Source organism: Arachis hypogaea, chromosome 9 (assembly GCF_003086295.3).
Source record: "Arachis hypogaea cultivar Tifrunner chromosome 9, arahy.Tifrunner.gnm2.J5K5, whole genome shotgun sequence".
Taxonomy (NCBI): domain Eukaryota; kingdom Viridiplantae; phylum Streptophyta; class Magnoliopsida; order Fabales; family Fabaceae; genus Arachis; species Arachis hypogaea.
Genome location: NC_092044.1, coordinates 58,000,809 through 58,015,749, shown reverse-complemented (window position 1 = coordinate 58,015,749; position 14,941 = coordinate 58,000,809). Strand labels below are relative to the sequence as shown.

Here is a 14,941-nt window from a genome sequence, read left to right as displayed (position 1 = left end):
TAAAAAATTTTAGTCTTCTATAATTCTATATTCTCCCTTTCGAAAGATACTGAAGAAACTAAAATTTTATATCAAATATTAAAATTCTAGTTTAAAATTATCAAACACAATATTAGATCTTAGTCTCCAATATCAGTCTCAGTTTTCAATATCCACCTCAGTAACACGTTAGATTAACAACTTTTGTTAGTATTTGATGCAAAATTAAGAGAAAAGTCGCTTTAATTCACATAGATCAATGACATCGATCAAAGTATTTTTTTGGAGTAAATAGCCATTTTGGCACCTGAAAGGTTCAGTTTTGACAGAACGGATCCTAATATTTACTTTTGATAAAATGAGTCTCAAAAAATATATTTGGTTTGACAAAATGACCTAAATGTTTGGTCAATGATTCATTTTCTAGTCAACTGTTAAATTCTTCATAGAAGTACTATTTATCATTGTCTTCTTCTATAAAATTACTAATATATCCTCTCTCTCATCACCATTACCTATCATCATTTTTCCTATCCTTTACGAATTATACCCCTATTCCAATCCCCCTCTTCCATCACCTTCACCTCCACTTCCACTACTACAACTACAATCTTCACCTCACTCGCTATTCGTAAGTCTCTCATTGCACACAACACGATAACAATCACACCCCACAAATTCTAAAACAATCTTTCATTTACCATTCACCATTCACAACGTCTCCAATCTTCACACAAGCTCTTATTTTGTCGTCCAGAATTAACTGCGCGTAGACATCAGTTGTTTGCGATTCTCTGTGCCTAAAACTATGCCATCTACAATTTACTGAGCTTCGAACTCCACCGTCCATGATTCATTCCACCTTAAACTCTGACATCTCTTGTCTCTTCGAGCATCGCTACCTTTGTTTGGTCAGCATCACGATTGATTCATCTTTTGTTTTTATATTTTTTTTATATTTTTGTATTTTCTAAAAGTTCAACAATATCAACTCTAATTTAGAATGAATACTTCTTAGATAATGTTGATGAAGATGCTTGTGACGCTAGTGGATGAAGACAGTCAAATGGAGTGGTGACAAAAAAATAGAATAGAACAAAAAAATGAGATAAAAGTGATGAAGTAACAATAATGCAAATGCAACAAGTAATATTGGGTGCTGACATAAATAGTGACAAAAGAATAAAATTACAGAAAAAACGAGTTGAATGATAATGATAGTAATAATGATGATAATGAGAGAAATAAATTAGTAATTTCTTAAAATTTAATTGTCGACCAGATAAATAAACTGTTAATAAAATATTTGAATCACTTTGTGAGATAAAATATATATTTTAGAAATTGTTTTGTCAACAACAAATACTGATATTCATTTTGTCAAAAAATAAATTTTTTAGGTATTAAAATAATAATAAATTTTTTTTATCAAATTACATTGTCTTGTCCGATAAAAAAGATAGAGTTTGGATTGATACTCACGAATTAATTATTAACTTATTATTGTGTTTCTGTAATAAGGAAGAACTAAGAAGTGGGCGAACAAAGTCGCAGTTTTCCCTCTTGCAAGATCGAAGGTAAAGGATGACATAGCACCTCTTCGTACAGGAGTGAATCTTTTTCAGTGAAAAAAAAATAGATAATGTTCAGTGGAGAATCTCACCCTTTATTATTCTCTCTCCTATTTAATTTTGGTCCCACTTATAAAATTAAAAAGGAAAAGTATAGGGAGCCAATAGTCTAAGCATATAATGTGTACAATGGAGGTTTAAGAAGTATTAGAGATATGATCATTAGTGTTACATTGTTCTATCAGATTATGTTTTTGGGATGAGTTGATTCATGACATGGTATTAGAATTCTAGATTCAAACGGTCAAATTTTTAGGATGAGTGATTTGATGACATGAGATGTTTATTATCCCTGGAGTGATGTTCATTTTATTCATAGACCAAAGGTTTAACCCATTATACACATTGTACAATTAGGCCATTAGCTCCCTAGCACTACCCAATTAAAAATGAGAGATCAATGGAGAGGATCCATTTCCGTCACTCCCACACTCCACAGTCCACACTCTACCACTACACTTCTTAGTTCTTAGTTCAATGCCTATGTCTTTCTCTGCCTCCCTCCTTCCTCTCCTTTGACTAAAAATTCAATGGACTCTATACTCCACCCTCACCCACTCCATTCCCATTCCCTCCGTTCACCATTCCCATTCCAATTCCCAATCGGAAACCAAAAACTCATTCCCAATTTAAACCTTCTCCGGAACAACAACAACCCCATCTCTATCACGCGCGCTTCCACAACCACACCCAAACACCAAAACCGAAACGACATCGGAGTAGCCTCACCTCCCAAATGCCTCTTCAAGGAAGCGCTCTTTTGTTTCACCCTTGGAGTTACGGCCCTCGGCGCCTTCTCCTCTCCTCCTACGGCAACTGCAATTGCCGTCCCTGCCGTTGTGAAAGATGTCTTTTCCTGGAAGAAGAAAAACGGCGGGAAAGAGAAGGCGAAGAGTGGTCATGAGTACGCTGATTGCACCGAGAAGCTTCTAGAAACGGTTTCGGTTCTTCTGAGGACTGTGGAAGGTGTTAGGAACGGGAACGGGGGAATGGAGGAGGTGGGGGCGGCGATGAAGGCGGTGAATGAGAAGAAGGAGGAGGTGCGTGGGGAGATCAATGACAGGCTGTACCCGCAGTTGAGAGTTCTGAGAAGGCAGAAGGGTGCGTTGGGGAAACGCGCCGGGCAGATAATCGATGAGATTTTGGCTGCGAAAGGCGAGTATGAAAAATTGAGGAGGAAGGAGAAGAAGAAGGGGTTGGAGGAGGAAGAGAAGTTGACGGTGGAGACGATAGAGAAGAAGGTTGCGGAGTTGGAGGATGAGTACAATGGGATATGGGAGAAAGTTGGGGATCTTGAAGACGCGATTTCAAGGAAGGAGACGGTGGCTTTGAGTTATGGAGTCAGGGAGATTAACTTCATTCAGTGGGAGTGTGAGCAGATGGTGGAGAGGTTTAAGCGAGAAATGAGGCACAAGGAGAAGACCAAAAGGTTTTACTTGAATGCATTTTTTTTAATAACCTGATTGATTGCATTTTGATTAGTTGCATTAATGTATTATTATGTTATGTCTTAGTTAAATTTGGATGTGGTTTTTTTAATCTAGTTTTGTTGGTGGTGAGTCAATGCGGCAGTTTGGGTGAAAATTCACATAAGAGATTTCATTTCTCGTACTCTTCAATATTTTGGATTTAAAACTCGCACTTTTTATCATTCTTTTGTCTCTGAGTTGCCAGATAAATAGGTAGGAAGTTGAAGTTACCTTTAATTTTGCTTGAATATGTTTTTGAATTAGCCATTCAAAGCTGCAATTAAGGCCATATAATACTTGTGTTATTTTAATCTATTTGACGATGTCAAATTTTCTCAGTTTTGAGTGCAAAGGGTTTCTTTGTTGCACAATATTCTCAGTTTTGAATTAGCCTTTGGAATCATATGTCTTCATGCATAAATTTGTGGTTTCAGTTTGTCTGCAAGTCCAGTTACCAGTCTCTCAAAATTGGACGTTCAAAAGGACTTGGAAACTGCACAGAGAAAACATTTAGAACAAATCATTCTTCCTAGTATTTTGGATGTTGAAGATCTTGGGCCATTCTTTCATCAAGATTCCATTGATTTTGCTCAAAGATTGAAAAGACGTCTTCAAGAATCATGGGATATGCAAAGAAATTTAGAGGCTCAGATAAGAAAACATATGAAGAAGTTTGGCAAGGAAAATCGCTATATTGTTTCCTCACCAGAAGAAGATGTGATTAAGGGTTTTCCTGATGTTCAGTTAAAGTGGATGTTTGGAAATAAGGAGGTTGTGGTTCCTAAAGCTGTTAGCCTTCATTTGTACCATGGTTGGAAGAAGTGGCGCGAAGAAGCTAAAGCGGATTTAAAACGCAATTTAATGGAAGATGCTGAGTTTGGCAGAAAATATGTGGCTGAAAGACAGGTTCCATTTCGCTTTTAGATGTATTTTTAGTGCTGCATCAACTTTATTATGTTTTAACCATACATATTTTGAGCATAAAGGCTTTTTGGCGCTGCTATGTTCATTTCTCATTACCTGCCCATTGTAGGAAAGGATTCTTTTGGACCGTGATCGAGTAATGTCATGGGCATGGTACAATGAAGAGAAAAATAGATGGGAAATGCATCCCGTGGCTGTTCCTTATGCTGTCTCCAGAAAGCTAATAGAGCATGCTCGGATTAGGCACGATTGGGGTGCCATGTATGTTGCATTAAAGGGGGAGGAGAAAGAATTTTATGTTGACATAAAGGTTGTAGCCTTATCAATTGTATTTCTTCTTAAGAGACCTGTTTTGTTTTGTTACTCATATGATGGTTAGTGTATACCTTCTTATTTCAGGAGTTTGAAATGCTTTTTGAAGATTTTGGGGGTTTCGATGAGCTGTATATGAAAATGCTTGCCTCTGGTGTTCCAACAGCTGTTCATCTGATGTGGGTTCCTTTCTCAGAGCTGGACTTCCGTCAGCAGTTCCTTCTGATATTTAGGGTGTCTCGCTGGGTTTTTAATGGGCTGTGGAATTCTGAAGTTGTTGTGAAAGCAAGAAATCGGATCTTTACAGAACTTAAGGATATAACTGATGACTTAATGATGGTGATAGGGTTTCCTATTGTGGAGTTTTTAGTCCCTTATCCGGTATCGTTGATCTGAGAACTTCCCATTTGCTAATTAAGTGGTCAGTTTCGAATGACAAGTTGTTGAAACCTCTGTTATCACTGTATTACAGGTGAGGATGAGATTAGGAATGGCTTGGCCAGAGGAAATATATCAGACAGTTGACGCCACGTGGTACTTGAAATGGCAATCAGAGGCAGAATTCAATTATAAATCCAGATTAACGGATGAACTCACTGGATGGTACTTTTGGTTTTTTGTTAGAGCTGCTGTATTCGGATTTGTTATGTTTCATGTGTTCAAATTTTTGCGGAGAAAAGTCCCACGTCTGTTTGGCTATGGTCCTTTTCGAAGAGATCCAAATATGCAGAAGTTGCGCCGAGTGGTATTGCTTCTTTGTTGCATCTGACACACTATCTTCTAAATTTCTGATTGTTTCCATGTTGTGGGGGATTCCTGCAATCCTGCTATACGTTAGCTTGTGTATTACTTGTTTCAATTTTGATGTTTGCATAGTGACATTTTATTATGTTACCCTAGCTTGGGGATAAATTGATTGCTTACAATTTAAGATGAAAGCAATATTGCAGAGGTCACAATCACATAGGAGTCTATTCCAATTTAGTTTTACTGAACTGTTAAGAAAAAATTTTGTTGATTCAAATATGTTGTATTTGATTTAAACCGAGCTTTAAAATTTCCTTATTAAATATACTGAGTTGGTCAGTTTCATTGATAAGAATGTAGGTCTTATATTCTTTAATTATTTATTAAGCAATAACCCATGTTATTGCCCTCCTGGACATAGATTACAACCACTAATGCCATGCCTTCAGCTTCCTTGATTTAGTGTCTGTCAATGAGCATGGTTTCTTGACTAGTAGATTGGAAGCTTATTATTACTCATTATAATAAAATCTTTTGCAGAAGTATTATGTTAACCAAAAATTAAGAAGAATAAAGCAGAAGAGAAAGGATGGTGTTGACCCCATAAAGACAGCTTTTGAACAGATGAAGGTAACCAAGCAACCCCCTGCAGCGCGGCAGGGGTGGCCCTCTCCTTTAAATCTGTTTTGGCAGTATTTAGTATATACTATTCTCGCAGAGGAAAAGTTGTAAGCTTTATGGCTGTTTTGCAGAGGGTGAAGAAACCACCAATACCTTTGAAGAATTTTGCAAGTATTGAGTCTATGAAAGAGGAAATCAATGAAGTTGTGGCATTTTTGCAAAATCCAAGGGCATTTCAAGAAATGGGTGCACGGGCACCTCGGGTATGATATAGCATGAAGATTTTTCAACATTAAAAGGCATCTTCTGTTTTTTTTTTTTTTTTTTTTTTGTGGCTGTCACTAAATTGTGATATAATCTTTTTCTTATCATGTTTAGATTCTTCCTTGTAGTTTAATGCATAAAGAATTCATTATATATTTGGCCCCGATAAAAAAATATATATTAGAAGATAGGAAAAATTATAAAAAGTGGATAAGGCATCCTCCAAAAAGATCAAAATTAACAACTTTGTTTTGATGAAACTACATGTATCCTCTTATCGGAGGCATCCTTCTCTGTTTCACATGCAGAATATGATTTGAAAATGCCTGTATCAACTAAGATCAGCTCCTGAGAACTGTTCTCTATATGCAGGGAGTTCTTATTGTAGGCGAGAGGGGTACAGGAAAGACATCTCTAGCACTGGCTATCGCTGCCGAGGCAAGAGTGCCAGTTGTTGAAATTAAGGCCCAACAATTGGAAGCTGGCTTGTGGGTTGGACAAAGTGCATCTAATGTTCGGGAATTGTTTCAGACAGCAAGAGATTTGGTTATCCTCTTAAACCACCTTAATGTTTATTCTCTTTTTCCTTAACTTACACTGTTTTAGAACCTTTGTTTCAGACAGCAAGAGATTTGATTATCCTCTTAAACCATCTTAATGTTTATTCTGATTTTCCTTAACTTACACTGTTTTAGAACCTTGTTTCTTTGATCAGAATAAAATATTTAGTTCAGAAGAGAGGAGTTGGTAAAAATGTCCAATAATATAAGCTTTGTATGTTCATGTTTCATTTAAATTGGCCACTGATGTATCCTTGGTTTGACTAGTGGTCAAACCATTTGAATTGTGTGCCAGTCCTCAATTTTTTATTCCTTGGTGTTTTTAGACATTGATCTTTCATCTATGCATCCTCTGTAGTACTGTGGTAGTCTGAATCTGTTACTCTATCCAGTCTAGGTTATCTATCTCCTGTTTTACTGATTAGCTTGCAGCTACATGTAGGCTCCTGTAATAATATTTGTGGAGGATTTTGACCTTTTCGCTGGTGTACGTGGCACATTTATTCATACCAAAAATCAGGATCATGAATCTTTCATTAATCAACTGCTTGTGGAACTTGATGGGTAATTTATATCTTTGGGTTCTTTGCTGGCTTACTGACAATGAATATATGCTCATATATCAGCAATGGATCGAGCTATGCGGTTTATCTTATTCTGTTCACTGTTACAATTTGCAGCTTTGAGAAACAAGATGGGGTTGTTTTGATGGCTACTACAAGAAATCTCAAACAAATTGACGAAGCCTTGCAGAGGCCAGGTCGCATGGATAGAATATTTCATCTTCAAAGACCGACTCAAACAGAGAGAGAAAAAATATTATACTTGGCAGCAGAGGAAACCATGGATGATCAGCTTATTGATTATGTAGACTGGAAAAAGGTAAATCCAAACATCACTTTCCCCTTCGAAAATTCAATTACAGAGAACAGGAAAAGTACAAGTAAGAGGATTATAAGATATCTTACAAGAGAAGTTTAGAATGCATGTAGAGTACCCAGTGCCTGGTTTCTGTTTATGTTGGAAATGGTAATGGTACTTAAGCTACCACGAATAAGAACGAAACAGAAGTCATAGATAAAATAAAAATTCTTATATCTTAAAATCCTTGAAACTGCTCCATAGTAGAGGGATAAAGTTAGTTTCCACCAAGTAACCCAGAGGATTTTTGATACGATAGAACTCATCAAACAATGCAAAAAAATAAGTGACCTTTCTGACGGTGAATTATAGATAACATTTTTGGAGAGTGTGGGGGGCCCAGGAATCTGCAGTTCGTTTGTATTAATTAATAGTTATTGCTATTAAGGACATTTGTCCCAACAAATTTCTTGACCTTAAGATAAGGGAGAGGGAGACTTAAGAAGACTCTAAATGAGGTGGTAAAGAGAAACCTAAGCATAAATCTTACTTCGAACATGATACATGACAGATCGTAGGGCATCGACTAATCCATCTAGCTCATCCCACCCAATGGGAAAAAAAAGGCTTTGTTGTTGTTGTTGTTGTTGTTGTGTGTATTTCAAAAAGTGTTGTTAAAATTAAAATAACGTTTTTTTATTATTTAACAATGCTTTCTAAAAAGTGTTGCTAAAAAAAGTGTTACCAAAATGTAAAAAAAAGTATGATTTTAATTTTAATAACACTTGCATAGCCACTGTAGCCACCATAAGTATAGGCATACTAGAATCCACCATATATATATGTCCTCCCTACATTTACACTTAAAAGCTCTTTGATTTCAGGTTGCTGAGAAGACAGCTCTTTTACGGCCTATTGAATTAAAACTCGTACCTGTTGCTTTAGAAGGAAGTGCCTTCCGAAGCAAAGTTCTTGACACAGATGAATTGATGAGCTACTGTGGTTTATTTGCAGTAAGAGTTTGCTGATTCTGTACTTATTTTCAACAATATCAGGAACTCTTTTATATTTAAATTTATGTGTGGGGCTTAATGAGTTAGAGTTAAGCTACAGGAGGTAATCCCTTGCCTTCCATAAAGCAGGATATGATTCTAGCCCCTTTTGTGATCAATTGCAGAGACTTCCCCAAGCAAGTCAACTAATACTTTATTTAACTAGTATGAACTTGGCTTTACTTCTATATTGTTTAAGGTTAGAATAACATAATAATTTAGATTTGTGCTTAGTGACATGCATTGGATTAGAAAAAGAAAAGAACTTAGAGAGGAAAAGGAAGACATTTCTCCTCAAATGCTTTCTGCAGTTAAAGAAATGAATTTGAAGCATGTTTATAATAGTATTAACATCTTTGCATTTCTGTTATTCTTTTCAAGAATTCAAGTTTACTCTCTCTCTTTGTTTGTTTCTTTGTTTTTTTTTTTTTAAATTATGCAGATTTTTAATGAAAAGCAGATTGAACAGTACTTCATACTGCTTAATTTTATTTATTTATATATTTATTTGCCTTGTTAACTTGATACTCATATGGATCTGTTTCTTTTTACAACCATATTTTCTAAATTTTTGTTTGATTTACTTTGTCCAGTAAGAATGAAGTATATTTATTTCCTTTGGTTAGACTTTCAGTTCTGCAATTCCCTCGTTTCTGCGGAAGACTAAAATTGCCAAGATGTTAAGCAAAGCATGGGTGAATCATCTTGGACTGACATTGACAAAGGAGGATCTGCAGAGTGTTGTTGATTTGATGGAACCATATGGTCAGATAAGCAATGGGATAGAGCTTTTGAGTCCCCCACTTGATGTAAGAAACAATGATTTTTCCATAATGCTTGTTATGTATTCAACATAAAGCTCCTCCTTATGGATAATCACTGAGTTTTGTCATCCATTTTCAAATTTGAGTATAGTAGCAGCCTAAGTTTTCTACTCTTTTGAAGTTAAAATTTAATATCATTATGATGCTAGAGAAAAATAACTAAATGGATTTTCATTATTGTTCAGTGGACGAGGGAAAGCAAATTTCCACATGCTGTCTGGGCAGCTGGCCGTGGTCTTATTGCTCTTTTATTACCAAATTTTGATGAGGCTGACAATTTATGGCTTGAACCACTATCCTGGCAGGTTAGACATATTCGTCCATGCTCTGCTTTATATTGCCTGGAAATATTCTCATTTACATAATACATCTCTGGCGGTAGAAATGTTGCTTCTCTTTCAAGTAGTTCATAGGAGTTTAGGCTGCATTTCGAGACTATCTAGGGACACAAATTTAGAGACATTGGAGGGGAGAAACCTATTTGGAAAAGGAGACATGTATAGAAACAGGCAAAATATTTGTCCTGAGACAAGTTTTCTCTCTATTTTTTCTCTGTCTTTATCATCTCATCATTTTTGTATTTTGTTCTGGGACCAGTTACCAAACAACACGATCGAGAACAAAGTCATTGTACCAAATACAAGAAAATTAACCGAATGGAGGATATCTTATATTCTGTTGCATTCATTTCTTCTCTTCTAGTAACTTTTTCTTCTATTAAGGAGGCTATTTATTGAATGCAATGCAAGAAAGATAATATTTACGTTGTACTATTAGCCATATCTACTGCTGTTATAGCAGGACTTGTTGGTAATCAACTTTTGCTTCTCTGTGTTACTGTTTCCCTAACTTGGTGAAGAAGATATGGATGAATAACTTTTCTTCAAAAGCATTGCATATATATGTGTTAACAAAGTATATAATACAGTATCTCTGCTATTTGCTGTTGCCTGTCTAGCCTCTCATTTGTTTCTAGAAGTGACTAATCTTTTTCAAGTCCTAAGTCAAGTTTGCTGTATGACAATATAATAAAGACTGAAACCCTGATTTTTAACTAAGTGGCTCTATATGGGGATTATAGCTAAGTGCTAACCTGTGTTCTCCAAATTCTGCATGGTAATTGTGTTCCAATGGAGGAAATTATAATTTGTTGATCATAGTCACTTGAATAATGATAGATGCTTAATTGTGTTTTGTACAGGGAATCGGATGTACAAAAATCACAAAAGCAAGAAATGAAGGCTCCATTAATGGAAATTCAGAATCAAGATCATATCTTGAAAAGAAACTTGTCTTTTGTTTTGGATCACATGTTGCATCTCAAATGCTACTTCCTTTCGGGGAAGAAAACTTTCTGTCTTCATCTGAGATACAACAGGCGCAAGAGGTTGGTCGTATCTGTGGTTGATACATCTGCATGTCTTTCATGTTATAATATCTTTGAAATTGAACATACTGCTTATCATTTTTTTCATTAGCACAGAAAATTCGACCCTTTTCTACGGTTTTTTTTTTCTTTTATTTATTTATTTATTTTTGAAATTTTTTTACAACAGATTGCTACAAGAATGGTCATTCAGTATGGTTGGGCCCCAGATGACAGTGCTGCAATTTATTACCATAGCAATGCGGTATGCACCTTACATGCATTTTGGCTGTTGTGGTGAATGATCTTTTTCCCTTCTTACATTTGCGGGGTTCAAAATATCTGGTAGGGAGTTGCAGGCATATTCAATATGTTAAGAAGTGGATTTCTTTTCTAGATTAATTTGCTGAATTGCTTTTTATAAATAAAGGAGAAAAAACATAAACTCTGAGAAGAACCAGAGAATGTAGAATCTATCAATCTAACATAATAGTAATGCATTTTAACTCATAAATGGTTAATTCTTCAATATAAGGCTATGTTTCATGTGCACTTTGTTAATTCTCTGTTTAACTGTTTCAATTATGGATGTTTCATGTGTGACTTGATCATGAACTTTCCCATTGATGCAACATATGAATAAAGGGTTATTTTGATGGAGGAAGAGTTTCATATTTTACTCTAATGTTGATTGATTTCCTCAAACTCAAATGTATAACCATTAATCTTTGAAATACTGCTTTTCCAGTTCCACGATGAATTGTAGTCTGGGTTTCCAATGCTGGTGTCCTACATGCTTCTATCACTATCAAGTTTCATCTTTCCCATTTTTGTATTTTTTATTTTTGTAAGCAAAGAAGATTGTAGTGTACTGCTTTTTGATAAACAAAACTATATGTTTATATTATGGAGGGAATTATGTCAACTACATAAGAAAGGCAAACATCTATTATGGTTATTATTATTTTCTTTAAATGCTATTATTTTATACGTTTTCTTGTGTCATTTTGGTGACGTAGTCTACTGCACTAAGCATGGGGGATGATCATGAGTATGTGATGGCGGCTAAAGTTGAAAAGGTAGCTGTTTCTTAGTAAAATTCAACTTCTTGTATGAAAAAGCTTCTTACTTGATCTACTTATGATGTTTCTAGATGTTTGATTTGGCATATCTCAAAGCAAGTCAAATGCTACGGAAAAATCGGCAGGTGCTAGAAAAGATTGTAGAGGAGTTACTTGAGTTTGAAATTTTGACTGGAAAGGTAACTGATAATGTGTCTGGAATGCTATATTTAGTATTGTGTACTTTTTTAGGCTATCCTGAAACCTTTGCCCGCGTGTTTTTCTGTTGATATCCAAGGAGCATGAGTATGCATCTACCTAATTCTGTTAAAGGTCCCCATTTATCATATCCATTGACAAAGGATATATTGACTGAATCATTACCCAAAATTTTTGTTCATTTCAACCACTTAATATGGTTATGTCTTAGGGAAAGCTGCCAACCCAGAAGCTTAACCTCTTGATCTAGCATTGCTTTTGCAATATCTTATCCTCTCTTTGAATCAATGATTTGGTAATTTTAATTTAATTGCATGTTTGTTAATTCCAATTTGTTTATATTTTTGGGGAATATTAACCAACCTTGCTATTATTTACAATTTTAAGAGGTATTATTGTTTGTTACATCTATGAATTTCAATTATTTGGTTATGCTATTTATATATTTCTTCAATTGTTTTAGTATATAGACTCAGCTGGATCCACTTTTGTGGTTATTCACCTGTTCTCTAAATTTTGCTGGTCTCCTTTTAGCTGGTATTATTTATATATTTATTGTATTGGGAATGGATAAATCAGTAGTATATATTAGATTCTCAAATTAAATTGAAGTGCCTGTTCAGTGAGCTCGATTGCTGATTATCTGATTAAAAGCATATAAGGCATCTGTTTGGCCACATTTATGGTTCATACTTGATCTCTGAAAGTTGTTATTCCCTTGTTCATAACACAAGTTGCTCTCTAGCAGGATTTGGAAAGAATTACCAAGGATAATGGTGGAATCAAAGAGAAAGAACCTTTTTCTCTTTGTGAACTTCAAGCTAGTGAGGTATATGATTATTGTGAAAACTTTGGATCTTCCTATAAGTCTAGCAATTTCAATAGAGTCCCTCGGCTTTTTATATCATTGCCTTGTCACTTACTCTACACGAAACCGATTAATTTTCCCAAGCCTTTTGTGTTTATTAGTTACTTTTGGTTTCTTATGTGTTACCATAGATAGTATGGCATATCAATGTTGAGTTTGCAAAACCACATTGACATTTATCATACAAATATCTTTTAATTTGTCACTGCAAGACGTTGTATCATGTATAATTTATGTTAAAACAACAATACAATTGTATGATACATCTATTATAGATGAACTAACTGTTTCTGTTATTGTTTTCAGCCAACATCCCGCGGATTCCTTGAAAGTGGAAACGCATTGGAAGTGCTCTCCTAACATCCTAGATAAAAAAGGGGATACTATCGGTATTGTACAGTCTTAAGTGAGGCCCTAGTTCATTTTTGTTATTTTGTTTGGTTAGGATGTTCATTTGTACTTAGAAGCGTGATTAACTTCCAAATTGATATGGTAAATTATTGTCATGCGTTTGTTCTAGGGATGTCAACCGGCGGGGGATGCCTCCTTGCTCCCCGTGCCCGAACCCTGATTTGCTCCCCATATCTGCCCGCGACCCCACTGTGTGAAATATTTATCCCCATCCTTATTTCTTGCATTCCCCGTAGGATCCCATACTCCATCTCCCTAATTGATAATTTTATGGAAATTCTAATGAAAATTTTCTTAAAAAATATAAGAAAGTCATAAAACATTGGAACAATATACAAATACATTTTGTCCAAGATTACGAATTAATTAAAATTCGCCATCATCTTGTGTTTCTTCTTGTCCTCCTTCTCGTGCTTCTGGAAAATTTGTTTCAATTGGTTGACCCGCGTCACCTTGTGGTGGTTATGGTCGGTCATTAATTTCCATACTAGAGTTGCAATTATCAATCATGTACAAAACAATTTCGTAAGAGCGAGAACAACAAATTTTATACAAAAACACTTTGATTCTCATATTTAGATACACAAAAAAAATTCAGCTAACGTAAGATTTAGTTCAAGTTTAGACATGTAACAAAAAATTAGCAAACACCACAATATTAAGTTAAGAAGTAAATAAACAGCAAGCAAACAAACGAACAAACACAAGATTCAATTCAAGCAAACAAAAGACACAAAGTATCTGTGCTGATTGGAGTGGCTTAAAGAGTAAAAGCTGGGTGAATTTATCTAGTAAGTTCTTTACTAAAGTCTTCTTGCTTCAGAGGTTAACTAAGTCGAAGACTGATATTCAGACATCTAGAGAGTTTTAAGGGGAATCTCTCTATGAAACTTGAGAGAGATATAAGGCTATGATAAAGAAATGCTTTCTGGACATATTTGCGGATTGGGTACAATTATAGATCTTCTATGATGGTATCACTCCAGCTTTTGGCTCTTTTAGGATAACTCTGCAGGAGGTTCTTTGTATATGAAGACCACTGATAAGGCCTTGGATTTGATAGAGATAGTAGCTAATAATAAGCACTTACATTCATCAGGGAGAACCGTAAAAAAATGTCTCATGGAGTTGGATGCTTTGGATGCCATTTTGGTTCAGAATAAAACTATGTCTCAACAGATTGTTGCCATCATTCAACATTTGAGAGGTATGCAAGTGTCATCTGTTACTATCTAGGATTTTGAAAGCTTTTGTTCTGAGCAATCCCCTCTGGAGCAAGATAATTACATGGGTTACTCTTCAAGACTTGATAATAATGATCCCTTTTCCAAGACATACAACCGGGGATGGAGAAATTACCCAAATTTTCAAAGGCAGTCCAACTTCAACAAAAACCCCCACTTCAACTGGAAAAATCCTTTCAACCAGCAACATCGATCCTTAAATCCACCCTGCAGCTACACAGGATACCTCAGCATCGGAAGCACAATTGGCAGAACTCTCCAAGACTACTCAGAGTTTCATACAAGAAACTAGAGCCTCAATTCGAAACTTGGAAGTGCAAATAGGGTAGTTGAGCAAGCAAAATGTTGAGAGGCCTCCTAATACATTCTCCAGTGATACAATTTTAAATCCAAAAGAGGAATGTAAGGCCATCCATGTCATGAGTGGAAAAGAGGTGGGGACTCAACTTTCTCATGAGGCGGAGATTCGACATCAAATAGAGAGGAGAGGTTGGCGATTTTTGTGCAATTTGCATACCGATATGGGTT

At 35.5% G+C, this 14,941-nt stretch overlaps 1 protein-coding gene across 1 annotated transcript; it reads left to right on the top strand.

The window, feature by feature from the left end:
* The first annotated feature begins 1,954 nt into the window (after positions 1–1,954).
* On the top strand, positions 1,955–13,395 carry LOC112710906 (probable inactive ATP-dependent zinc metalloprotease FTSHI 5, chloroplastic). Its single transcript, XM_025763369.3, has 19 exons — positions 1,955–3,039; positions 3,514–3,985; positions 4,113–4,313; positions 4,403–4,696; positions 4,788–5,060; positions 5,603–5,692; positions 5,815–5,946; positions 6,320–6,493; positions 6,950–7,071; positions 7,188–7,389; positions 8,253–8,381; positions 9,047–9,229; positions 9,430–9,549; positions 10,446–10,631; positions 10,801–10,875; positions 11,630–11,689; positions 11,764–11,871; positions 12,639–12,719; positions 13,065–13,395. The coding sequence occupies exons 1-19, from the start codon at positions 2,141–2,143 to the stop codon at positions 13,116–13,118; spliced, it is 3,855 nt and encodes a 1,284-aa protein (XP_025619154.1). The 5' UTR covers positions 1,955–2,140; the 3' UTR covers positions 13,119–13,395.
* The last annotated feature ends 1,546 nt before the right edge of the window (positions 13,396–14,941 follow it).

Bases quoted from the DNA above. Each gene is read 5' to 3' on its own strand.
- LOC112710906 (XM_025763369.3), top strand. From the start codon at position 2,141: ATGGACTCTATACTCCACCCTCACCCACTCCATTCCCATTCCCTCCGT. The intron at 4,314-4,402 runs GTTGTAGCCTTA...TTCTTATTTCAG, and splicing joins AATTTTATGTTGACATAAAG to GAGTTTGAAATGCTTTTTGA. The intron at 5,693-5,814 runs GTAACCAAGCAA...GCTGTTTTGCAG, and splicing joins CAGCTTTTGAACAGATGAAG to AGGGTGAAGAAACCACCAAT.